Source organism: Patagioenas fasciata, chromosome W (genome assembly GCF_037038585.1).
Source record: "Patagioenas fasciata isolate bPatFas1 chromosome W, bPatFas1.hap1, whole genome shotgun sequence".
Taxonomy (NCBI): domain Eukaryota; kingdom Metazoa; phylum Chordata; class Aves; order Columbiformes; family Columbidae; genus Patagioenas; species Patagioenas fasciata.
The window spans coordinates 54,403,657-54,429,978 of record NC_092559.1 but is presented as its reverse complement, the minus strand read 5'-3'; the positions used below and the strand labels follow the sequence as shown (position 1 = coordinate 54,429,978).

General features: G+C 44.6%; 1 protein-coding gene across 3 annotated transcripts; it reads right to left on the bottom strand.

Annotated features, from left to right (window-relative positions):
- LOC136114608 (zinc finger and BTB domain-containing protein 5-like) lies at positions 1-26,322 on the bottom strand. Of its 3 annotated transcripts, none has more exons than XR_010653103.1 (3): positions 26,237-26,322; positions 19,215-19,328; positions 17,691-17,768 (listed from the first exon to the last, which is right to left on the bottom strand). XR_010653103.1 is itself a non-coding variant. In XM_065860000.1 (2 exons), the coding sequence occupies exon 2, from the start codon at positions 2,561-2,563 to the stop codon at positions 539-541; it is 2,025 nt and encodes a 674-aa protein (XP_065716072.1). In that variant the 5' UTR covers positions 2,564-2,567; positions 26,045-26,169; the 3' UTR covers positions 1-538. The 3 variants fall into 3 exon arrangements, 1 of the variants encoding a protein (XP_065716072.1); XR_010653101.1 differs by lacking the exon at positions 26,237-26,322 and adding an exon at positions 26,045-26,184; XM_065860000.1 differs by lacking the exons at positions 17,691-17,768; positions 19,215-19,328; positions 26,237-26,322 and adding exons at positions 1-2,567; positions 26,045-26,169.

Below are 26,322 nucleotides of genomic sequence, written 5' to 3'. Positions count from 1 at the left end.
TTCATTCTTGAAATATGGTACTCCAACATAATAAGGAGTTAACTACATTCTCACTGAACCCCCACCTGTCTGCCCTATAATGGAACTACTTGGTTTCACAGTATCACAGTATGTTTGGGATTGGAAGGGACCTCAAAAGATCATCTAGTCCAATCCCCCTGCTGGAGCAGGAACGCCTAGGTGAGGTCGCACAAGAACATGTCCAGGCGGGCTTTGAATGTCTCCAGGGAAGGAGACTCCACAAGAGTTTACAGAGATTACATCCCTGTAAGCCCAAGACCTGCATGTATTTAACAATAACTGTCTACAGTGCCTCCTTCTGAAGATCTTAAAATAGTTCATAAAAAGTTGTCTCACTACACTCCTGTAAGGTAAATATGGCATTATCACAAATTTACAGAACCAAGACTTTTGAGAATGCAGCACAATCACATGCAAGCATTTACTAATCTACCAGGGCAGCTTCTTAACATCCAGCCCTGAACAAAGGAACATTAGTTTGTATTAGTATTCCCATGGGGCTAGGGATTGGGGGAGATTAAAGCAAAGTGCTAGGTAGATTGCTGCTCTGCCACCTCAGACAGGTTGTTTTGGAATGTTTATATAGATGGCTGGATTGGCTGAACCGTTTGCCACATTTTAAACAAGCATAAGGCTTTTCTCCTGTATGCACACGAATGTGCTTCTTACAGTCTGTTAAGGTCAAAAAAGTCTTGCAGCAGATCTTACAGGCATATTTACGAGCACCTTCAACAACCAAGACATTATGTTCAGATAAGGCCTTCTTACATTTTGAAAGAACATCTGCAGATGCCCTTGTCAACTGTGGTGGACCAGGTTGTGAAGGATGTCCATTTTCAAAAGAAGTGGTCCCATTGTTTAACAACTGGGAATTGGAAGTGTTATCTTGTAGCTGGGAGCTCCTGACAGAGGTCACAACAGGCATTTTGGGGGCTATGCGACGATAGCCAGGAAAGCTACTAGCTCCACCTCTTACAGATCCCATCGCCATCCTTGATGAAGAGTGCAGGCCCAAGCCTGACCTTGGAAAATCCATACCAAATTGTTCTGCAGCCCTGTACCCAGAAGTCTGTACACATGGAAGAGCCACTGGATCCTGCATTGGTCTAACAAAATGAGAGTCTGCAGACTCACTGAATGAATTCTCTACATGACAAACTGTAACAGAGGAATGACTACTAGCAGGGTCAGACTCTGGACTCAATAGGTAAGCGGCATCACTGTCCATTCTGCAGTCCCTTGTTGTATTCAGAATGTTATCATTGCTATTTTGACTTGCACCGAAGTTACCACCTCTGCCTTTAGTAAAAAAATTTGATATACTGAAAGTGGACTTGTGTTCCAGGTTATTTGACACTTCCACAATATGGATGTCTCCCACTCTATCAGTACTGGACTGTGGGTCAGAAAAGCTACGATCACTACTTTCAGGACTCAGTTCTATCTTCTCTGTGCTCACTGCTCCTCCTTCCGCTTCAACATACTCACTACCTTCTGCTTGATAAGTGACATCGCTCACTTCATCTTGAGGCTCTGGGGAACTCAAAGGCTCAGATTTAACCACCACCCCCATGTGGTTTTTTTCATTCAGACTGACCTCTGGATTTTTGCATGAGAAGTTGTTTTTTTCAGAAGTAGCTTCCTGATCAAAACTGGTTTCCACTTGCATTTCCTGAGATGAGATGGATATCTGTGAAATGTTTCCTCCACTGTTGACTGACTGGCTAGACACTTGAACATCTTTTCGAGCACCAAAAGACTGATCAAACATAATAGTATTATTCGCTTGTTTATCAGTAACAGCATCATCCTTAGAATTGTCTGCATTTTTCAGTGAATCTGGTGAAAAAAAATCTTCTTTTGAATGAACTACTGACTGCCCACTCTCTGGAGTAATATCTGAAATGGACTCATCTACAGTAGGTTTGATTCGCTGTCTAGCTTGATCATCAGAAGACTGTTTACGCTTGTGGAGACGCCGGATAGGAAAGGTAGTACGTTGTTCTATGTTACTTCTCATCGATGAGCTCATGGTATTTCGTTGTTCCGCTGTGCTCTGAGTGGAATTTAATGCAGAGCTCACAATGCTCAGCCCAAGCTGCTGAAACATGAAAGTTCTTTGGATACGTGCATTTTGCTCCTGAACTCTGTCACTAGGTGGAGACATTGATAATGTCCTGGTAGTAAGGTAGTGTTTACACACTTTAACAACAGAGTTCAAATGTAAGTGAGAAGCAGCCAGCAAAACATCCATTACATTGCTCTCACCAAGCATTAGTGTAGAAGTGTACATCATATCAATCAGGGCAGCAAAAGCTTCTGCTGTCACCACTTCACTGTCCAGCTGAATTATGTTCATAGTTTGATCACCCTCTGCTACAGTAAAGAGAGCTCGGAAGTGTGTGCTACAAGCTGCCAGAACAGAGCGATGGGCTTTGAAATGTCTGTTTCCCACCACAATGACACAGTCACAAAGTTGGCCATGAAGCCTCTGGTAGTTTAGCTGCTGAAAGAGTTGCTTGAAGTGTCCTGGAAAATCCATGATTCTATAAAATAAAGCAGAAGAAGCTCTAATGCAAAAAATGGATGAAGTTTGACTTAGATCACAGTGAGAACAGTTATTAAAAAAAAAAAAAAAAAAGATGGCTAAGAGACAGATGAGCAAAAACTTACCTTAATTTCCCACTACCATTAATATAGTATAATAGCTAACACCACATTGAACATGTCACAAGATGCTCTACCGTGAGCTGAATAATGTAATGCGGTTCCTGTTAGTTCCTGTTCAAACTAAAACACCTCTTCAGTAAACCATCCAATTCTGATATAAAATTTCTACTTGTGAAGAAGCCAACAGAGTCTGTGATAAATTGTTTCTCTTATTGAAAAAAATGAACTTTAATTCTAGTCTGAATTGTTCAAGCTTCATCTTCAGGAGTATACAAGGAGGAAATTGCTACCTGTTACACTGTGCCGGTTTGCCTGAAAACTAGTTAATTTTCATTCATGCAGTTAGAAACCTTTCATTTTCATAGCTAGCACGGTCATTGTTTGGACTTAGTTTGCGAACAAGAAGATAACACCCCAGCACGGAGTTAATGTTTGTAATTGCTCTGGTCTGAACTAATTTTTGTCTGAGTCTTGGACCACCCCAGCAGTGGGGGACTGATTTTAAAGGAATCAAGAGGAAAGGCGATCAGCAGATCCCCTTAACAGTTTCTGTGAGCCTCTTTAAATGAACGCACTGGCCGCCCCCCGGCTCACTGACTGGGGGCAGCAGGTCTGTTACCCGCCCTCAGGAATAGCGGGCGTCTCAGGGACAATTGCTGTCCCACCGGCTCGGGGCTCTGCTTTCATGCACCCCCAAGCGAGCGGTTCATTTTTATGGGGTGCCTTCCATGCCCTGATAAGCTTTTCCAGGGCCAGGGTAGACATTCCATCTATTACATCTTGGAGAATTCCCTTCTCTCTTACCTCAGGCCACAAAAGGTTTCTCTTTGTCTCCGGGACACCTAGGGGAGAAGTTCGATGTACCTGCTGTTCCACTCTCGGAACAGCAGTTTTTTGTTTCTGTGACTCCCCCCATCAGACCCATGCTACCACAATTAAGCTCCTGAGCCACCTCCCCCCTTGCCACGGCTCGGGCACCCCGGGGAACACACCCCCCACCCCGTGGAGACGGCGCATCCCCCAAAAGGTCCCGCAGCCGCGCTGCACGCAGTTTCAGTGGGTCAGGAAGCCCGACAGGATCTGCATTTACCAACACCGGGGAAGGCTCTTGGGGAAGCAAGCTCGTGTTGTGAATTAACTGGGGACAGGCAGATTTCTGTAAATTTTCAGTTAGATGATTTACAGTGGGGGTTTCAATGCATTCTGGTTCTCCCCTTTCTAAAGGGTCCAGCTCCCTCACCCAATAGGTGGCTCGTTGAGTTAACGACTCTCTTTGATCATTAGCGATCAGAAGCACACTAGGCTCTGAATGCCCTTGTGCCTCCTTCTCTGAGAACAAAATTTCATCGCCACCAGTTAAAACACATTCTGTTTCCGTTTCTTGGGCTAAGTTACTATATTTTTCCTGAATCTCTGATAAGTTGGCCGCAGGGAATGGTATTGTTTGGGTGGCAACTTGCAGAGCCACCCCCGCTTGGCTGTTATCAGTAGACTCAGTTTTAATGAGCGGCCTCATTGTTGCCTACTTGTTCTTCGGATAAGATACTTCACGGATAATTTCCAATTGTTTAGGTGGATACAGGGTTTTAAGACCCTGTTCCTCAGCCGCTTGTGCTGGGCTGTTAAAACCGGGCTCACTGCCTGGAAGAGAATCAAGATTTGTCTGGTAATATTTTACCCGCTTATATTGTTCCAATTCAGATCGTAAGATTTTCTCCCAGTCTAATGCATCTAGCAGAGCTGTAAGGAGCTGCTGAGTGGTATTGCGTTCTGCAGCTAACTGGTCCTGTAGGACCTTTATCGTTTGTTGCTCTGTTTGTTTGTCCAGGTGCTTGGTGCTTTGAGCTGCCACCAGAGACTTCAGTAAATCCAAATCCAGAATATTTGTGGGAGTCCCAGTTACTAGCAGATCCCCCTTATTTTCAGTGAGCCGTCTGAAATATATCCATTCGCCGTCCCCCGGCTCACTTACTGGAGACAGCGAAGGAAATTTTCCGGCCTTGAGGGGCTGTTGAATTCCTCTCTAGGAGCAGAGGGAATGACTGGCATGGCTGACACCTGAGTTACAGGGGCCGTGGGAGTGTCTTGCTTTCCTGGTTGATCTGTATCTGCTGGTTACCACATCTTTACAAGCAGCTGTAAATTGGGGAGGGGCAAACCATCCATCAATTCCCGGGGAATACCTTTATTCAGACCTAATTTCCAACATTGATGCCTCGAACCTACTCCCATAAAATTCTTGTCTCGGGGGCGAAGGAATTTTACCTCTGTTTCAGTTTGGTGCACCACTACTTGAGACTTAACCTTTTTCCCGACGAACCCCATACACCGGCCATAATTAATCAACTCCCGTGCAATCTCTCCCCAAGAGAGATCTGGTCCAGCCCTCCAGCAACATTGGGGAGGGCTGGCGAGGAACCAAACGCCTATCATGCATCAGTTGAAGACAAGCTGCTTTCTGAATGCTCTCAGTAAGCTGCCTTACCCCAGAGGTAGGAATAGCAAGCGAGTCTCCTCTCTCCAAAGGGTCTATGCCACCGGCCCAATACACAGCTCTCTGGGTCAGGGACCAAGGCTCCCTGTCATCTTCTACTGTTAGAAATACGCTAGGACCCCAATATCCTTGAGATTCTTCCTCAAAAAGCTTTATTCTATCACCGCCAGTCAGAGAAACTCTCCACACATATTCCATCTCAGTCTCCGTAGCCAGCCTGCTATATTTTCCCTGTAACTTTGCTAGTTCAGTGACTGTATACAGTATTCTTTAGTGACAATGGCGGGCTCGGCCTCCCCACCGTCATGTACAATTTCAGTTTTAACAAGTGGCCGAAACTCGGGAGTAGGATCACATTTTGACACAACTTCCAATTCTCTCCACGGGTAAAGAGGAGTTAACTCCCTTGCCGTAAGAGAAGTTTCTTTTACTGGGTTGGAAAACCCCGGATCACTTTCCAAATCCTCATAATTAGCCGATTTCAGCCTTATCTGCCTTTCTCTTGAAAAAGCATCTCACAAACTGTTCTACAAGTTTTCTATGATTCGTTTGTTATCAGCTAACTCCTTTTCTGCATGATGCCGCTTAGAACACACTGCTGCCAACTCTGTCTGCAACGACTTAATCACCACCTGATCAGTTTCTTTGTCTTTCTGACCAGCTATCAGTGCTGCTCCTAACACAGCACACAGGACCGTTTTACCTTTTCGGAGCTTAAACCTGTTTTCTTTTGCCAAGTCCCTTATTCACTGAGTTACAATATCTGGAGACGACCAACATTCAGAGGCCCACTTAAGACCCTCAGAGGTCGGGCAAGCCTTATAATCTTTTAGTAAATTCAACAACAGGGAGCAGTCCAGGTCTGGCTTAACCAGGGATGCCATGACCCACTGCTGGAGAACGTGGCTGTCCTGGTTTTGTTAAAAAACAAGTTTCTCTTTTAGTGAATTTTGCCTGTCAGCTAAAGCCTTCATATTAGCTGCATTTTCCTGGAGAACCAGACACATGTTTTGGTTAAACCTAGCAATGGAATGCAAACTTATTGATAAGTACGGATGGACATCTCGTGAGAGGGGCAACAAGAAACTGGTGACCAACTGTGTATAACATTCCATTCACGTGAATACTTCATATAAAAGTGGGAGATCACGAGGATCTCGGCCCTTTTCCCTTTTCCTTCCCTTTTTCCTCATGGCTGACATTAGGAAAGGACCTTGCTGGTCATCCCTGTGAACTGAGGCCTAGTGAGAGACTGAATCCAGCTCCGGTTGGCTGCAGAGTCTAATCCAGGACTTTGGGTGCCGGCTCTGCAGTTGCTGAGACTTTCAAGATTGGTTTTGTATATTTTGCATTATTTTCTCTATTCTTATTAGTAGCATTAGTAAAACATCTTTAATTTTTCCAACTCTCTTCTCTCTGTCCTTCTTTCCCTCCCGATTGCCTGTCCTTAGTGGGAAGGAGGGAGAGGGAGGGGCAAAAGGGGAAGTGGGGGGGAGAGGAGGTTAACAATACATCTGCCAGGGTTTGATTGTCACCCCGCAATCCTAACCCTCGACAGTGGCACAGACTGATCAGCCCTCCTTTAAAGCCTCTGGCTTCTATCCCCCCCTTAAACCGCTTCTCACAGAATATGTCCACTTCTGGGCCCTGCTGCCACATGTGTATAGATACTAGGTAGATTGTTCCCTCTTTCTAAAGCCGGTCCTTTTTCTTTTTTCTTTCCTTATAGGAAGAAGAGAAAAGAAATAGATCTCCAGATTCCTGCAGTGTGGGAGATTTGAGGGATTTTCTTGAGGTTGTTGTGTGGATGGGTTTCTATTAGATGGAGATTTATTTCTGAACTAGCCAAAGGAATTTCAAGGCCAGCTCGAAAGCTGAAAACAGGACCTGCTGTGGGAGTGAGGCAGTTCTACAATAACAGGGCCTCAGCATGACTTCAATCAACAGACCTATTAGCAGTGAGACTCGGGCGCGTGGACAGCTTGTGACCATGGACAATATCCAATCAGCTAATGCATGCTTGGAGCGTGGATGCATGAGCAGGAAATAACTGCATATGTAAGGAGGCTTGTTTGTGTAATAAATGGCTTCACTTGAATTCATATTGGATTGTGTGGAGTCCATGAGTTTTCGCCCTCGCACTGCAGAGAAAATACAACTTCCCTCTCCTGAGGTAAAGTTTTTAGGTATATGGTGGATAGGAGGGACAGTGTGTATTCCTCCTGAAACTTGAACCGCTTTAGAACAGATAAAGATCCCAGAGAATAAAAAGGAGCTGCAGCATGCCCTAGGCTTACTGGTATTCTGGAGGAAGCACATCCCAGATTTCTCTATCATAGCTCGCCCTCTGCATGATTTAACCTGTAAAAAAAGCTACCTAGAACTGGACCCCTATCCACGAGGAGGCCTTAAAGTTATTAGTTTTTGACGCAGGAGCATATCAAGCCCTAGGCCCAATACATCCAACAGATCCACTCCAAATTGAATGGGGTTTTGCAACCCATGGAGCATCTATACACGTGGCAGCAGAGCCCAGAAGGTCCAACCTGCCCCATTGGGTTTTATTCACGCAGTTTTAAAGACGCAGAAAAGCGATACTCTGCCTGGGAAAATGCGAGAGCGAAAACTCATGGACTCATGAAAACAAATCAGTTCGAACTCCACATCAAACCAACCTGGCTCCAATCCACACCCAAATTAGTACCACTCTGACCCAGAGAAGCACTGAGCACTCTGACCCCCCAAAGCTGACCAGTGTGAAAAGACCGACCTCAGCAAGGAGGTAAAATGATGAGCTCTCTTCCCAGATGTGACAAAACCTAGGAAACAAGACAGAAGCAAAAAGAAACATCACCAACAACCCCTGATTCAAAGCCGAGAAGTAACGCAGTGCCACAACAAGGATGGATGACAATACTCCAGGAAAAAAAGACAGAGCGGGGGGAGTAAAGCCCCCCTTTCTCCGCTTAGCAGCAGGAAAACAGGTTTTTCCATTTTTCTTTCCTTTCTCTTCTTGCTGCAGTTCAGCTGTACCAAGGCCACGCAGCTGGCATAATCGCTGGTATGAAGTGGGAGGCTCTGGCAAACTCCTCGGTTACAATGAGCTGAGTTTTATAGACCATTCCAATTACCTCAACAGTTGTTACATTCCTCAGTCCCATTTACCTTTCACAATCTACAGATGTCAAAACACAGTATATTAAACATCAGTCCATTATTCCATTTTCCTAGATCCAAATCAGTTCACATTCCAGCAACTTTTAAATACAACCTCATACAATATCAAGTTCACATCCATCATAGCATTTAGGTGTTTGTTGTTTGTTTTGGTTTTTTGTTTGTTTGCCTTTTTGTTTTGTTTTGTCTTTCAATGGGAATCAAAGTTTAACAACTTCAATTCTTTTCTGGTCGCAAAATTATTAGATAACAGTATGAACAATTACTCTAAGGTATAAGGATGCATCCTAAGGAGGAGCAAGGTGGAATTTTAGCAGTGGAACCGGTTCTCATTTTGTAATTATCTCCCCAAACAAAATTCTTTTGGTACCAAATAGAAATATGCAAATTAAAATACTGAGCTCAGATATGAAAAACAAACACCAAGTTCAAATATGCAGATGGATCACAGTTACACTTATTCAAGACAATATCTCAATTTTTACATTGCACCTTTGAACCGCTCACTGCCCAGCCGGGCAGAGGCACCGCTGGGTCTCCTGACAAAACAGGTCAGTGCGCGCTGGAGCCCAACCGGCACCTGCCCCCCCACAGCGAGCTGGACTGGGCAAGGCTTTTATTAGTGTGTCATCTGGGGTGCTACAACTGTTATCCCAAAACCAGGATTCTTTACCTGGTGTGCATACAAAAGAGCCAAATCCAGCACATCGAGATGAGACACAGCCTATCACACAGTTACGCAGGTCTGAATGTTGGAATAAAGCCAGCGTGCTGGAAAGAAAAATAACAGCTACTACACACAAAATCTTATCATCACGTTCACGCAGCAAGGAACTAAATTACTCATGATCTTCTGTATTATCACAAAACGCACATTTTGAGTCAACGGATTCCCATGATTCAACAGTCAGTGAACTTACTGTACCATATAACAGGCAAAGACCTATTAAAGAGTAATATTCTTAAACAGATATCCACAAAGAAAACAGGTTAATGAGGAAAGCATCTTGCAGACTTCAGCAAGTTTACTGTGACCTGTGTGTTATCAGTTAACTCTCTCAGCTTGTTGAAGTTCAAACCGTTCCGCCTGTAAAACTGTCTGAAATTATTTAATGATCTCTTGTAGGGATTTATTTTGTCCTGCTCTTCTCACCTTAAAAACAACATTAATTGCAACAAGGTGTTATACTTCAAGATTCTATTCTCCGGACACCTTTCCCAATCATTTAACTTATACAGCAGCCACCATTGATTACAATATTTCACAAGATCTTCCTTCCTCATATTTCCAAGTGCTTTCCTATGTTTTAAAACACCTCCCAATACCGATTTCTTAGGAACATGACTGAAAACAGTCATTCCTGACCCCATCTTGTAAGTAAAGACCATGACAAGAGGGAGGGATGAAGGGGGGGAAGCACAGGGCTGCTTGCAGCGCGAGTGGGAAAAATGGGGAGAAAGTTTTACGGCGCACTTATACCACAAAGAAACAATTCTAACAACAACCAGTGAAACAAACAACACACATTCCTGACAAGCTGCTTGATTTTCAGAGAGGCAATACACAGAAGCATGTAATATGTACTGTAAAACTCACAAATAACATGTTGATAGCAAACATTAGCATTCTCTACTGCTAATTTCAACATCAGTGCTTCCTTAGCTTCTAAGTTTTCAACCTGCTTATTGATGGCCTCTTGAAGATGGTCAATAAATTGCATGTAATTCTCATTGGGACCCTGATAGTAGTTACAAACGATTTGGCTGCTTTGTTGGTTTCAGACATCTTTATCATAGCTTGATATGCAAGGTCTGCTGACTGCCTCAGGATTTCAGAAACTAATAGCACCTGTAATTGTGGTGTGCCAATTAGTGTCTGTTCCAAGAGCTGGGGGATACCTGCCCCTTTCAATGAGTCCCCATTGTTCCATCCTAAATGATCTATAGCTGTTACACTGCACAGGTCTAATTTTGCTTGAGTCTCTCATGGTTTTTATCTGATCTCGGGGCAACACATACACATACTCTTTTTCCTGGTAACTTTGAAGAAAATGCTGCAAACCCCCATCCTCATCCGAGTCATCAGATAACACGGACTTGAATGTTGCTGGAGAATCGTTGGTAACAGGGGGGTTCGAAACAGTGCACATTCTCGCCAAGACTTTCTAGCATCATAATTATTCGTATAACCTGAGTCCCCAGGAGCACCCCCTTTCCCATCACGATCATCATGACTGCATTGCCGACTGCTGGATTCACTCGCTATTAACCGATCTAATCTGTCACACAGTTCTGTTGCCCAGTTCTTATCCAGTGACTCCTTCTGCTCTCTCGTGGAAGTTGGAGGGTTAAAAGGCGGTAAAGGCAGATACAAATTGGTAAAAGGACTGACAGTACACTTGCTTACGACCTTAGCATTCTCAGCTTTCACAGGTTCTTTGGGCAAGTTGTCTGACTCCAATCCTCTGGACTTGCTGTTCTCACCAGGGTTGGGCAATGGTACAGGAGGCCACTCGCTCGGCATTTTTCCTCCCCCCGCCCCGGACTGCTGAACTATTGGGGGTGCCGAAAGCACAGCAGGGGATGGAATATGGAGGGTATCAAAGACACGAACCGGGTAAAGTCCACAGCGACTTTCAGGATTCTTATCAGGCTGCAACACTGCAAAAATTCCAGCAGCAGCAGACCGTTCAGCCTTAAGATCTTTTAAGGTGGTAATTATAAGCTTCCATGTAGTTGCTAATGATTTAGCTTCTTTATCTCCATTGCTGACTTTATCCCGTAATTTCTGCCCTATATCGTCCCAAAGTTCAAGTTTAAGTTTTGAGTCACTAATGCTCATAACAGTCTTTTCAGGTTTTAATTGCTTCACTGTAGTAATTATCAGTTTCCAGGCGGTTACAAGGCCGAGAATATCTTTTTCACTGTGACTGATTGCCTTCCACAACACAGTTCCCACTTTTTCCCAAGTCTCTATTTGAAAAGCTCCTAACAGGTCAGCAGGAAACCCATTGCCTCTGCACCAAATTAATAGTCTTCTGAGGTTACTCTCCTCACACTTCACCCCTCTCTTAGAGAGGATATGCGAGAGGAGCCGCAGTATTTCTTCTTCTTTAAAAATATTCTGCCCCATCTCCTCTCGCCCCCAGCTGCTCACCTCTTTGGGTGTCCGTTGCAACGATATCGGATCCTTTATCCCTCCTCTGTCGCTTCTGTAGTGATCAATCAGGAGTCACGCAGCCCGCAGACTGCGTCCCAGTCACAGTCCAGCCGAGCCGTTCCAGCTGGGGCTCGCTCCCCACAGCAGTCGTCGCCCTTCCGTAAATTCTCCTTATGGATCACGTCGGGGTCACCACTTGCGAGGGCAAAAACTCATGGACTCCACACAATCCAATACGAATTCAAGCGAAGCCATTTATTACACAAACAAGCCTCCATATGTATGCAGTTATTTCCTGATCACATGTCCACACTCCAAGCATGCATTAACTGATTGGATATTGTCCATGGTCACGAGCTGTCCACGCGCTCGAGTCTCACTGCTGTTTTTCAGGGTGCTGTTTTTCAGCCTTCGGGCTGGCCTTGAGATTCCTTTGAGCCTGGTTACTTCAGAAACAAATCTCCATCTAATAGAAACCCATCCACACAACAACCTCAAGAAAATCCCTCAAATCTCCCACAGGAAAAAGGCCTTTTTATAGTCAGAAAATGACTTGGAGAGAGGCCCGAGGAGAAGCATTGTGTTGCACTGGTTTGTCCGATACGGGGGGGCTCCTGCTAACAATGGCTGTCGTGTGGACTTTGCCTGCTTCTTCAGCCAAACCAGCCCCCGCCTCCTGAAAGCTATTGTTATGAGGGTCTCTTCGACCCAGGGACAAGAGCTGCCATCCAGAAGAATGTGTTCTCACCTGCAGCCTCAGTTACACGTGTCCCTCACCTGCTCCCCCAAACAATGGCCAACGAAAAGGAGCATGCCCAGCAGCTCGCCAAGGGTCCTGAGGTCACCCAATGGACCAGAGAAAGACCCCTGAATTCTGGACACGTAAGCGCTGGCAAAAGAAAGCGTGAATCTCTCAAGCTTGCGCAGTACGAGCCTGGGTTGCGAAGTCTAGGCGGAGACTGGGCTAACACAATGGGAGCAAGGGGGGGTGAAGAAGCATAAAAGGTGACTCCAGAATGGACACCGTTGAAGATCTTCCCACCAGAGGATCCCGAACCAGAACGGAGGACCGGCCGGACTCCACGGGACCGGAGACCAGAGGGACGCTTCTGGAACTGGACTGGTGATAAACGCAACCTCATTTCGCATCTTTACTCTTACTTTTCCCTGTTTCTTTTCCCTTTTGTTTTTCTTACTCTCTCTCTCTAGCGCGTGCCGCTTTACGGGCAAATTAATAAAGTAACACTGCTTGATTGAATTATAACCCCTTGGCATTTTGGTGGCCTTAATTTTGCGCTCTAAGATCAAGGTAAAAGAACCATCACGAGTCCATCGCCAAATGGACTGTGACATTTAATTGGCGACGAGGATGGGATTCTGGGAAACAGAGGGGTGTAAATAGTGAGAGGCCTCTGTCTCTCGGAATCAAACCAAAAGATCTCAAAGTGCAAAAGGGGTGTTGCTCTCATGTTGATGAGAATTGTCTGCTAGGGAGAGTGAAGGGGCAATCTTGTGTGTTTGTGTAACTAAGTTGTGCCTCCCTGTAGCAGATTTTTGGCCCCTTTGACCACTTCGGAAAGAGAAGGCTGACGCAGCGGTTGTAGTCAGCTTAGCCTTGCAGGAAGCTGAAAAAATTATACGACAACAGTGAATCATCTTACGGGGGCCTTTTAAAGTTCTAAAACCCATATTGGCTGGCACCCCACCCCTTGTGGGAGTGGCACAACATGAAACAATCAGGAAGTGGTATGCCCAGTTAGAACATTACAGTCACATGTATCGGGTAGAAGAAGGGGCACCTAAGACACTTCAAATATAGATAAGGAACCACCACCTTCTTACATAAAGGAAGCCCCTTCATTTGATTCTCACCTGAAAAATGTATGGTTCACTGATGCTTCTGCTAAGAGAGAAGGAAAAGCATGGAAGTATCGGGCAGTAGCTCTGTGTGTTGATTCTGGGGAACGTGTTACAACAGAAGGAGAAGGTTCTGCACAAGCAGGAGAACTGGTAGCGGTTTGGAGTGTAATCACAAAGGGAACTGACAGTACTGAACCTGTGTACATTTATATAGATTCATATGCTGTGTTCAAGGGATGTACTGAGTGGCTCCCCTTTTGGGAACAGAACTACTGGGAGGTTAATCGAGTGCCTGTCTGGCAGAAAGAAAGATGGGAAGATATATTAACTGTGGCTAAATGGAAACCCATATATGTGGGGTGGGTGGCTGCCCACCAAGGGGGTAATCACCCAGCACACATCTGGAATAACCAGGTAGACTCACTCACTCGCTTAGCTTCACTGGTGAAAGAGGGGGAAGAGGAGAAATGGGAACACCTGTTAGAGTGGCTGCATGTCAAGCGTGGACACTCAGGTGTCAAAGACCTTCTGAAGGAAGCTGTGAGTAGAGGGTGGCCTGTCACCCGAGAATTATGTAGCACAGATATTTCTGCTTGTGGGCTATGCCGCACTAGATTAGAGAAGCACCCTTTACAGGATTCTCCACTCCATCTGCGGGATGGAAAAGGATTATGGGAAACCTGGCAGATTGATTACATAGGACCTTTCAAAAGATCAGAAGGGAAGCAGTACATACTCGTTGGGGTAGAAGTAGTATCAGGACTTGTTCAAGCTGGAGCAGTGTCACGGGCCACTGGAGAAAATACAGTGGAAAAACTGAAACTGTGGTTTAGTTTCTTGCCAAAGCCCAAATCAATTCAATCAGACAACGGAAGCCATTTTACTGCCGGGGTGGTCCAAGAGTGGGCGAAATCAGAGGGTATACAATGGACATTTCACACTCCTTACTATCCCCAAGCTAATGGGATAGTAGAAAGAAAAAACGGTCTCTTGAAACATTTTCTGAAACCTCATGAGCCTGGATGGTTCATGCGGCTCTCAGAAGCTGTAACCAAAGTAAATGACTGCTGGGGGTTAATGGGTGCCCTCGAATTACTGCATTTTGCCCCAAATCACCATCTTTACTCCCTGAAGTGAGAGAAACTGAAGATGCCAAAAGCCCTCTCCATCACTCTGGACAGCCTGTCCTAGTTGAACTCCCCAATGTGGGACAAGTCCCCTTGGTATTAAAAACCCCTTTCAACAAATATACCTGGTAGCCACTGATGCCCATGGCCCGGAACACAAAATCAATACACAACAACCCCCCACATCTTCACCTTGAATGTAACCGCTAAAGGTGGTCACAGTGAAGGGGGTTCAGCATGGGGGAAGGGGCTGAGATAACATTCAGATCCTCCTTCTGCTAGGGAGTCAGAGATACCAGGCTCATTCACCAAAGCAGCAGAAGCTTCGCTTTCAATGTTTCATTTCAGACTGAATATCATCTAAATTAACTACTCAGCCACCATCAATTAAGATTAGGTATTTAAGGATGAAGAAGGTGGGGTCGACGAACTGAAACGGAGACACCCCCTAAAATTTCTGGGGAGGTGAGATTGCTCAAATTCGTGATGTGCCCAGGGGTTTTTCCCTAGGAGATATTCCTGAGAAGAGATAGAGAGATTCTCCTATTGCTTGAAAAACTTCTCTCCCACTCATGTTCCAGACTACAGTTCACTTGATCACTTCATGTTAATTGTACTACAGCTACTCAAGAGGTAGGAAATACCCTGCAGTGAACCTGGCTGGAGTGATCTACAGCTCCCTCCAAATTGCAGGAAAAAAGGCCTTGGGAGCACGGCAAGAACAGATATGGAACCTAACACAGAGGTTCTACTCATCAAGCACACAAGGTCAGTAAAACAACTAGTGTGATGTATGTGCTTTTTCTACAGACAGGTGCAAGTCACTTGAGCATATTTACATTTAACTAACCTCCTCGCCAATCTTGCGCTACATTGCCATACACTGAGCTAATGACTACATCATTAAAATGCTGGTATATCTTAAGATATAGCTAATAGTGAGAGAAAAATTAAAGGACTTTAAATGTTTTAATGTAATGTTTAAGGATTTTCCACACACAGTTGAAAGAAGCTTTGCCAGAATCCACCACTGAAGTCACAATGTGCATCCATGAGTGGAAGACACAGGAGGCTCCATGTGTCAGACAGTGTGGTAGAGAAGGTGGTCCCTAGGCAAATTAGTCTCAGCCTGGTGGTGGGTTAACCTTGGATGGCTGCTAGGTGCCCACCAAGCTGCTCTCTCGTTCCTCCTCCTCAAATGGATAGAGGTAGGAAAGAAGATGGAAAAGCTTGTGACTTGAGATAAGGACAGGGAGATCTATTACCAATTACTGTCATAGACTTGACTTAAGATTAATTTAACTTATTACCAATTAAAAATAGAGTAGGATTGTGAGAAATAAAGACAAAACTAAAACCACCTTCTTCCCAGGTTCAACTTTACTCCTTCATCCCCCCAAAATGGCACAGAAGGATGGGGAATGGGGGGGTGTGGTCAGTTCATAACACTTTGTCTCTGCCCCTCCTTCCTTCTCATACTTTTCCCCCTTTCAGGTCCCTCCCACAGGATACAGTCTTATTAAGGCCACAAACAGAATGAAACATATGTAGGAAATGAGTGACTTCAAGTAGTCAATGTTATCACAAGGGAGTTCATGTCTTGGTGGCACTTGAAAACCACTGTCACAACTGCAGCCAACTCTTAGGTCTTCAGCTGCAACTGGGCAAGCTCTTGCCAGCAAAAGAGCCTCGAACAGTCATCTTTCCACATCGTATTGCTTACCAATCAGGAAAGATTGGTATAGCACTAAACCATGTCTGCAAGAACCTCGTCCAAACACCTTTTAAACACCTCCAGGGATGGTGACTCCAACACTATCCTGGGCAGCCTGTTCCAATGCCCGACAGCCCTTTCCATGAAAATTTTTTTTCCTAATATCCAATCTAAACCTCCCCTGGTGCAACGTGAGGCCATTTTCTCTTGTCCTATCACTTGCTACTTGGGAGAAGAGACCAACGCCCTCCATGCTGCAACCTCCTTTCAGGTAGTTGTAGACAGTCATAAGGTCTCTCCCTCAGCCTCCTGTTCTCCAGGCTAAACAGCCCCAGCTCACTCAGCCGTTCCTCATATGACTTGTGCTCCAGGCCCCTCGCCAGCTTCATTGCCCTATTACGCACTCTCTCTAGTACCTCCATGTCTTTCCTACAGTGAGGGGCCCAAAACTGAACACAGTATTCGAGGTGGGACCTCGCCAGTGCCGAGTACAGTGGCACAATCACTTCCCGAGTCCTGCTGGCCACACTATTCCTGATAAAAGCAAGAATGCTGTTGGCCTTTTTGGCCACCTGGGCACACTGAATTCAGCCGGCTGTCAATCAACATCCCCAGATCCCTTACCGCTGGGCAGCTTTCTAGCCGCTCTTCCCTGAGCCTGTAGCACTGCCTGGGGTTGTTATGACCCAAGTGCAGGACCCGGCACTTGGCCTCATGCAGTTGGCCTCAGCCCAATGATCCAGCTGGTCCAGATCCATCTGTATGGCCTTCCTACCCTCCAGCAGGTCAACACTCCCACCCAATTTGGTGTCATCTGCAAACTTACTAAGGATGCACTTGATCTCCTCATCCAGATCATTGATCAAGAGACTAAACAGAACCGGTCCCGAGACTGAGCCCTGGGGAACACCACTCATGACTGGCTGACAACTGGATTTGGCTCCGTTCACCACAACTCTTTGGGCTCAGCCCTCCAACCAGTTCTTTATCCATCACAGATACGCCATCCAGGCCATGAGCTGCAGCTTCTCCAGGAGATGCTGTGAGAAATGGTGTCAAAGGCTTTACTGAAGTCTAAGTACACAACATCCACAGCCTTTCCCTCATCTACTAGTTGGGTCACCTTCTCATAGAGGGAGATCAGGGTGGTCAAGTAGGACCTGCCTTTCATAAACCCATGTTGACTGGGTGTCGAGGGTTTATATTGCGGGGTGACAATCAAACCCTGGCAGATGTATTGTTAACCTCCTCTCCCCCCCCTTCCCCCTTCGGTCCCCCCCCCCTCCCCCCTTCCCACTCAGGACAGGCGATCGGGAGGGAAAGAAGGACAGAGAGAAGAGAGTTGGAAAAGTTAAAAATGTTTTACTAATGTTACTAATAAGAACAGAGAAAATAATACAAAATATACAAAACCAATCTTGAAAGTCTCCTCAGCAACTGCAGAGCCGGCACCCAAAGTCCTGGACTGGCCTCTGCAGCCAACCGGAGCTGGATTCAGTCTGTCACTAGGCCTCAGTTTGCAGGGACGACTAGCAAGGTCCTCTCCTAATGTCGGCCATAAGCAGAAGGGAAAAAAAGGGACAAGATCCTCGTGATCTCCCACTTTTATATGAAGTATTCACGTGAATGGGATATTATACTTCGTTGGTCAGTTTCTTGGTTACCTGTTTCTTGTTGCCCCTCTTGCGAGACCTGTATCCATTTGTTATCAATAAGTTTGCGTTTCATTGCTATGTTTACCAAAACGTATCTGGTTCTCCAGGAAAATGCAGCTAATATAAAGGCTTTAGCTGACAGGCAAATTCACTAAAAGTGAAACTTGTTTTTTAACAAAACTAGGACACTGGGCCTGATCATATGGTTCTCTTGTATGTGCCGTGTTATGTTACTCAGGATCATCTGCTCCATGACCTTCCCCAGCACCGAGGTCAGACTGACGGGTCTGTAGTTCCCCGGATCCTCCTTTTGGCCCTTCTTGTAAATGGGTGTCACATTTGCCAACTTCCAGTCAACTGGGACCTCCCCAGTTAGCCAAGATTGCTGATAGATAATGGAAAGTGGCTCAGTGATCACCTCTGCCAGCTCCCTCAGCACCTTTGGGTGAATCCCATCTGGCCCCATAGACTTGTGGGTGTCCAAGTGGTGTAGCAGGTCGCTAACCATTTCCCCTTGAATTATTGGGGCTTCATTCTGCTCCCCATCCCTGTCTTCTGGCTCAGGGGCCTGGGTACCCGGAGCACAGCTGTTCTGACTATTAAAGACTGAGGCAAAGAAGGCATTTCGTACCTCAGCCTTTCCCTCATCTTCTGTCACTGTGTTTCCCCCCACAATCATCAGGGGATGATGATTCTCCTTAGCCCTCCTCTTGTTTTTAATATATTTATAGAAACACTTCTTGTTTCCTTTTACAGCAGTGGCCAGGCTCAGCTCTAGTTGAGCTTTGGCCCTTTCTAATTTTCTCCCTGCATAACTTCACAGAATTCTTGTATTCCTCTTGAGTAGCCTGCCCCTCCTTCCAAAAGTTATAAATTCTCTTTTCATTCCTAAGTTCCAGCCGCAGCTCTCTGTTCAGCCAGGCCGGCCTTCTTCGCCGTCAGCTTGCCTTCTGGCACACGGAGACAGCCTAGTCCTGCGCCTCTAAGATTATCTTCTTGAAGAGAGACCAGCCTTCCTGGACTCCTTTGTCCTTCAGGACTGCCTCCCAAGGGTCAAGTCAGGAATGGTGTTGGCAGTATGCCAATCAGCTCTCTCTCTGCAAATTTTCAGTGCAAAGTAAAAAAGGCAATAAGGCAGCCCTGTAAGCAAATTGTCAAAAGGAGGGTCCTAAATTAACTGAGCCAAGACCTCCAAAGGAAAAGATAATGTGTTGCCAATTATCCATTTGACCTTCTTTAATTTTGCAAGATGGGGGTGGGGGTAGAGAATAGGAGAGGGGGAGGGAGAGGGGGAGGGGGAGGGAAAGGGAAAGAAAGTGATTTAGTTCTCTCTTACCTTTTGATTAATCCAGCATTTGTATTCTGCTCAAGTGCTAGTTTTGGATAACTCGGGGTAGATTTCAACACACAACTGGGCCTACAATACTTAGCCATGATGTAATGTAAGTGTCTAGAAAAAAAACCAAGCAAAACAAAACAAAAAAACCTCCATAAACATGTTGTCCCAACCTTTTCCTGAATTGCAGATACACTTGACAGCCATAAAGTAATTTCAAATGAGGTTATTCCATCACTTTATGTACATGGTCTATTTTAATTTTCAACTTTTAAGCGGCAATCCAGAATCTTATTCTGTCTGGACCAAGGAAGTTGTCTTGACCATGTCTATTTTTCAGGTGATTTATTTTACGTGTGTCATATGTTAGTGTTTCTCAGCTATTTGTGAACCGGTCAGTATAGAATACATAAATTCATTAGTCTGGCAGGGATGTAGAACAAAAAAATGGCTGCCCACCTAAGGAATGCTTCCAAGAGAGAATATCAGTTGTTTTATTATGCAAAAAGGCAACAGAAAAGACTTCATTTTCATTTGAAGACGACAAAGCAGGGTCCAATTAATCCTTGATGTAACTTCTCTTATTTTAGATTTTAACCCACAATGTTCTTCTAATAATAGTCATTGACAAACTAATATTTGAGAGCATATTCTCATATTTAGACAGAGAAATAAAAGTTCCAACCAGGCTATGCCATAGTTTAGTTAAAACGTAAAAATTTTCAAAAGCAGCTCAAGTTACTGTATCAGCATTACCTGAAGGCAAATAGGCAAAGATACTGTGCGAACAAGTATTTGAACAAACGTAACATAAAACAAAGCTGCACCGTGGAAAAGCTCTGTGGCAGATGCATTCCCCCCCAAAAGCAACAGAAACTTCTAGGCTGATGGACCACTATGGTCATGCACATGCCCCTTGGTCGACAGACAGGGCCTTTGACCAATGAAATGCCTTGGTTGAGAGAAGCTTCTGGACCACTACCATAAATGACCACAGCTCAGATTCAACTAGGGTTGAATTCGACTAGGGCCAGCCTCCACTAAAAATGCATGTGGGCCAACCTGTTATGATGAAGCTGCCCTCTGTCAGCACTGTGCCCATGACCCTGGCAAAACCCAGAGGCTTATATGCCTGGGAAGCTCTGCAGAATAATAGCATAAATCATAGAATCATTTCAGTTGGAAGAGACCCTCAGGATCAAGTCCAACCATAACCTAACTCTAGCACTAAATCATGTCCCTAAGAACCTCGTCTAAACACCTTTTAAACACCTCCAGGGATGGTGACTCCACCACTGCCCTGGGCAGCCTGTTCCAGGGCCTTTGACCAATGAAATGTGTAGTAACTGAACTCCTAATGGGTCTCCAAACCTGTGTTTTATAATGTGGTTGGAGTACTGAGTAATTTTGGATAAACCTCATTTCTAGTTGGTTTCTTAGCTAAACAGTTCTGGTTCGAATAAAATCTGTTTAGAGCTTATTGTCTGCCTAAATTGATTTTTGGGGTGCCTCCGTGACAAGCTCTTTAACAGCCTTCACCCCTTATCCTCAGATCTTGTTAAACTGGTACTAGGAAGTAAATATAGTTTAACTTGGAACCTGTGAGGGGGAGCAAGAAGGAAGAGCCCTCAGGGTGGCTTTTAACTTCCACTAGATGGGATGTCATATTTTAGGCTATGCTACAGAAAAAAGGTCCTAAAATATAGTTTTCTTCCAAGAAACCCAGTCAAAATCATCCTGAGGAACAAAAGGAGTCATTTAGTAACACTCCACACTCAATAAGGGGCATAAGCTTTTAATACAGCACAGTAGGGAACATCTGGAAAGTGATTTGAGACAAGAAATATCAAATATGAAACACCACGATAGCCTATTTACAACTGAACACAGACTGTTTAGATGTCACTAGGCCCAGGATTCTGCCAGAGCTGAGAAGTACACAGTGCAATACAGAGGAGTGAGGAGAACTAGGAATGGACCATGACTAAGAGAACAGCAAGATCACCACCTCTGTCTGGTGTTCCTCATTCAGCTATGTGAGGCTGGTCCACTGTGCTACGTTACTCTTAAGAGCCACAGCAGAGACTGGCTCTGAGGACTGATGTGACAGGTATTTTATTCTGAGTAAAGGCCCTCTTCTTTAGATGTTCTTATGCCAGCTCCATCTCTGGATGGCAAAGAAGAAACTATACTAACTTTATGCTCCAAGAGGAAATGCCTTTGTCCAAGTTGATATAGTTGCAGCCAGCCTCCATTAGTTCTGTGACTACATTTTATCCAAACATCTAGCAGGTTGTCTGCACTAAAGAGAAGATGCTCACAGATTTAGTCTTACCACTATATAGTAAGAGATCTTTCTCCAACCACTTGCCTACAAGCAAAAACCCAATCCAGTTAATTAATTTCCCCAAGTCAAGTCTGTTTTGTCTGTGATGGTAATTGGTAAGTAATCTCCCTGCCCTTCTCAACCCCACGAGCGTTTCATCATATTTTCTTCCTGTCCTGTTGATGGAGACTGACAGAACAACTTGGTGGACACCTTGCAGCCAGCCAAGGTCAACCTACCACAGACATCGCTGACAAACAGCCAATACTTGGATACATGTAAATATTAACTTTTGGCCTACTAGTTTAAGTTACATTTTACAAAAAATATTAGAACACTTCTCCACTTCATGATCGACCTAGAAATAACTCAGCTCAAAAAAGAGTTCCTGTCAGGTCTGAAGTGGATGGTTAAATCCAGATAACAGTCAGTGATAAAAGCACTATTTAAAAATATCCTTCCAGTTGTTTCAGGTGTGAGGTTTTTTTCTTGTGCGTGTTTTTACATAAGCAAGCAGGTGGGAGGAGTGAACCTTACGGTTTGTGGTTTGTGGGGTTTTTTGGGGTTGTTTGTTTGTTTGGGTTTTTTTGGCATTTTCAGTAAGCTACACCACTTCAAAACAAGGAGCTAGATAAGCCAACAGCTCTAAGGATGTACTCGGACTGAACATGAACCAGAACTTCTAGAAATAATTTTAATCACCATTTAACTGATATTTAACTGATTTGCTCCATCCAACCAAAACCTCAATGCATGAATGTGCCACCTTCATTTCACCTACAATACTAAGTGGCAGGCATTACAGGACTTTTATTTCATGTCCGAGAAATGCAGCAAAGCAATAGCTAGTGGCTTTAGTGCCTGACATTCAAGTTTGCACAGTACACTTGCAGCACCTGCTTAGTGTGGTTTTATGCATAATTCAACGTGTACAAGTTTTCTCCTGTGATGGAGAGGAGGAGTTACCACTTGCCTAAGAATAAGAGGAGAGAAACTGCACTGCTAAAGCTGCTCCTGGTTGCAGCAACCCTCCAGTGAAGGACAAGAGTTTTCCACGTGGCTCAGAAAGCGTCCAATGTTTTATCACCATCTGAAAAGTACTGCAAATAGATACTCCAACCTGCCGTGAGACCAACTTGCTAGTAAAAAACAACAGTACAGTCTGCTAGCCACAGGAAGCATGTTGAGAGGGTATTCAAAAAAACTTAAAAAACAAAACAAAAACAAACAAACAAAAACAAACAAAAAACCAACCCGACAACAACAAAAAAACAAACAAAAAAACCCCACACACACACTTGGCTGTCTGCAGCAACCAAAGCCATCTGTGATGGCAGGGTGCATGCCCATCTATTTATGTTGTTTGTCTTCTAGATCACTTATCTCCAATCCTGTCATGCACCTCAGTGATAGTATCACACTTAAATATTTCATTCTCTTACCAAATGTCTTGCTTTCAACTCCTGCATTTTGTTGTGCCTTCCCAGTTAAGGTGCTTCCTGCTATAACTAGAACATTAAAGTCTGACAGACTGTGATGCTGAACCCTGCTGTTTGCTAATTCTTTGCCTTTATCACTTGAGCTTCAAAGTCAGTACTATAACCTTTATACGAGTCAGTCTCTAGAAAGACCTGGCATAAGCTTTTCTAGTCTGTTATATGAAAGCACAATGTTTGTTAGGCATCAATAGAAAACTGGAAATGAAGTCATTAGACTTCATTCTTGAATTTAGGAAGATAGCAAAACATACCTGGATACAAGGAGCTAGCTATTCACAAGAGCAAGATATTTTGTTTGATAAGACAGAGGGATATAAAAGAAGAAATACAGTTGGGTAGCAACACTGATTTTAGAAGGGGAAAAAGCATGGTACTGTCTACTGATTGCTGCACAGAACTGGCAATGAAGCCAAAGGGCATAACAGCATAAGCTGCTACTGGTGAGCATTAATCTGAATTTACAGTTTCCACATTATCAGCCCAGGAAACTGTCCTTTGGGGTTCACAGTATTCTGGTAGTCTTTGCTATTAGCTGTCTTCCCTGTTGGAACGATAAAGGACTCAGCATTCCGATTCAATGTGAATCACGCAAAGCCATTTAGTACAGAAACAAGCCTCCTTATATACGCAACTATTCTCTAATCACGCGTCCACGCTCCAAGCATGGATTCGCTAAATGAGTATCATGGGCAGTCCACACGCTGGAGCCCCACCGACGATAGGTCCGACGACTCACGCCATGCTGAGGCCCTGTTAATGAAGAAACGCCCCTCTTTCTCACAGCAGATTCTGTTCTCAGCTTCTCGAAGTGGCCTTGAGATTCCTTTGGGCCTGACTAATTCAACAACATATCTCCATCTAACGAAACCCCTCCACACTTCCCCACAGGAGGGGATCCAAATTTACAAAAGAAAATGCAATTGCTAGCTTTTCCTGTCCCAACAATCCTCTGTTCACAAATGAAACCACAAATGATGTGTGAAACACATGTAAGCATCCAAAAGGAAAGAGCAACCATAGACATCTCTGCATGATGCCTGCCTCAATACAGCATTAATTTGTAAATGTAACAGTTCAACTTAATCATATACTGAAAGCTCAAGAATCTTAACTTCTCTCTCAGCCCTCCTTGATTCTGAAGATGCCTTTCCTTTACACTTTAAAAACACCACTTGGATCAAGCTAGACACAGTTTAACTCCGGGGGAGGGGGCGGGGCCTTTTCCCAGAAAAAATTAATTATGATAACAAATGTCAGTTGCACCACCTGCACAGAGACTACATCAGTTTTCAACATGGGTTTTTAGATCCACATAATGGATCGACACCCTGCCCTGTTACCAATATCAGCAGACTAGATAGACTGCCAACACCCTGCTCTCTGACTGACATCAGCAGCAGCATAGGCAGGTTGCCAAACATCCCTGGCAGTCCAGTGGAGCCATGACATTGCTTATGAACCTGTGTTTGCTATCAGTGATTAGGTGAGTCACTGCACGGACACACTGTTGTTCAGTCTTTCCTACTGCCTCGATAAAGCTTTGGTTTATTTACATGTTGTCAGACTCCATTACTGTTCGGACCACATGGATTCAAACAGATAATACTGCATTTGATTTGAGACTTACCACGATTATTTGCTTTTGATCTTCTCAAACTCATTTAACTCATTTCAAAAACTCATTTTCTGACAATGACTTGAAACATAAAAAGCTTGTTATGCAATCTACATCAATCTATTATACAGTTCTAGACATTTTAACACATACTGAGGAACAGAAAAAAACAATCACCAAAACCATATTTTTCAAATCATGGTTTACCATTCACACAAGAGCTTTAAGTCAATGTATGTTCCAATAATTAAATTATTTCTGAACAACAACATAAGTATACAATAAAAAAATATAAATAAAGCATCTACTGCTTTCTAGGAACTATGTGCTAACCTTCAGTTACTTTTTAACAAATCACATTCACCATTATCTAAAGAAGTATTCCTACTTAATCCCCATTACTTCAGCAGCATTGGCTGAATGGGGATATCTCAGCATTGCGAGCCTCTCATTCTGTCATGCTGTCAAAAATGAAGTCACTAGACCTTCTCACTGTATAGCACCCAGGTATTTTTCAGTATATGTATCGCTAGGTTATTATGCATGTTATACCACTCACAAAGCCATACTAGCATGACAACCACCTGGAGGAAGTGGTGAGTCTCTTCAGACCACCTGGAGGTGGTGAGTGTTGTAGTGGGAAACTCCCTGCTACAGGGCAGACACCCATCTGCCAACCTGATCTGTTATCTAGAGAAGTTTGCTGCTTGCCAGGGGCTCAGATCTGGGATGTTGTGAAGAGACTGCCAAAACTTGTCTGACTCTCTGACTATCACTTAGGTGTTGCTGATGTCCAGAAAGCTGCCTGTGAAAGATGTGTTCATAACTTGCATTCCCCCCGTAAGTCAGAACCTACAGGCTTGCTAAAGATAAACCTCAGAGCTAGAAGCTTTTTCCCCAGTGACCTGTCTTTTCACCTTTTTCCCAGAGGCACACACATGCTTATGAAAGACAGTCTGCAAGAACATCAGTCCCCTCCCATGCAACTGCTCAGGCAAAAATTTCATTCAAGCCCAGCTGAACTACCACCACACACTCTCCAAATTGAAGGCACAAAGTGCTACAGAAGACTGCAAGGAAAACAAGGACTTCACAGCAACCCAAGGGAATGCAAGGGGAGGATACCAGAGAGCAAGATACAACCTCACTCGCTACCTGATCCGCCTCTGTGTTAACTCCTAGATCATGCGCAGAAGGCATGCACCCCACTCCCCCTACCGTCAGCTAAATAGCCAAATTAACTATAAACCACTCGCCGACTCTCCCATTCCCCTTCACATTTATCAACTCGCCCAGGCGCACATCCGCAATTCAGGAGCGCGCGCGCACCATTTCCTGCCCCCCCGCACAACACAAACAGCTGCCACTAGCTGCCGCCTGTCTATCTTACCTGCAGTTCCCCCAACCCACTTCTCTTTATATCCAGGTGGAAGAATTTCCAGAGCATGAAAAGGGCCAAAAATAGCTATTATTTTCAACCCAAGCAACTCCGTCTCCAGCTCGTTCTAATCTCAATCTCTTTCTCCTCTTCCTCCCCCTCCCCCCGCTGCCTCACCAGCACCCGGAAATAGCATCATCGTACCACGATCCACTCAGCGCAGAAGAGCACAGATGAATAAAAGAAAGCATCAAAATCCCTGGGGATACGAAACCACCAGCTAATCACAG

Coding starts and splice junctions, on each gene's coding strand:
- LOC136114608 (XM_065860000.1), bottom strand. CDS start 2,563: ATGGATTTTCCAGGACACTTCAAGCAACTCTTTCAGCAGCTAAACTAC.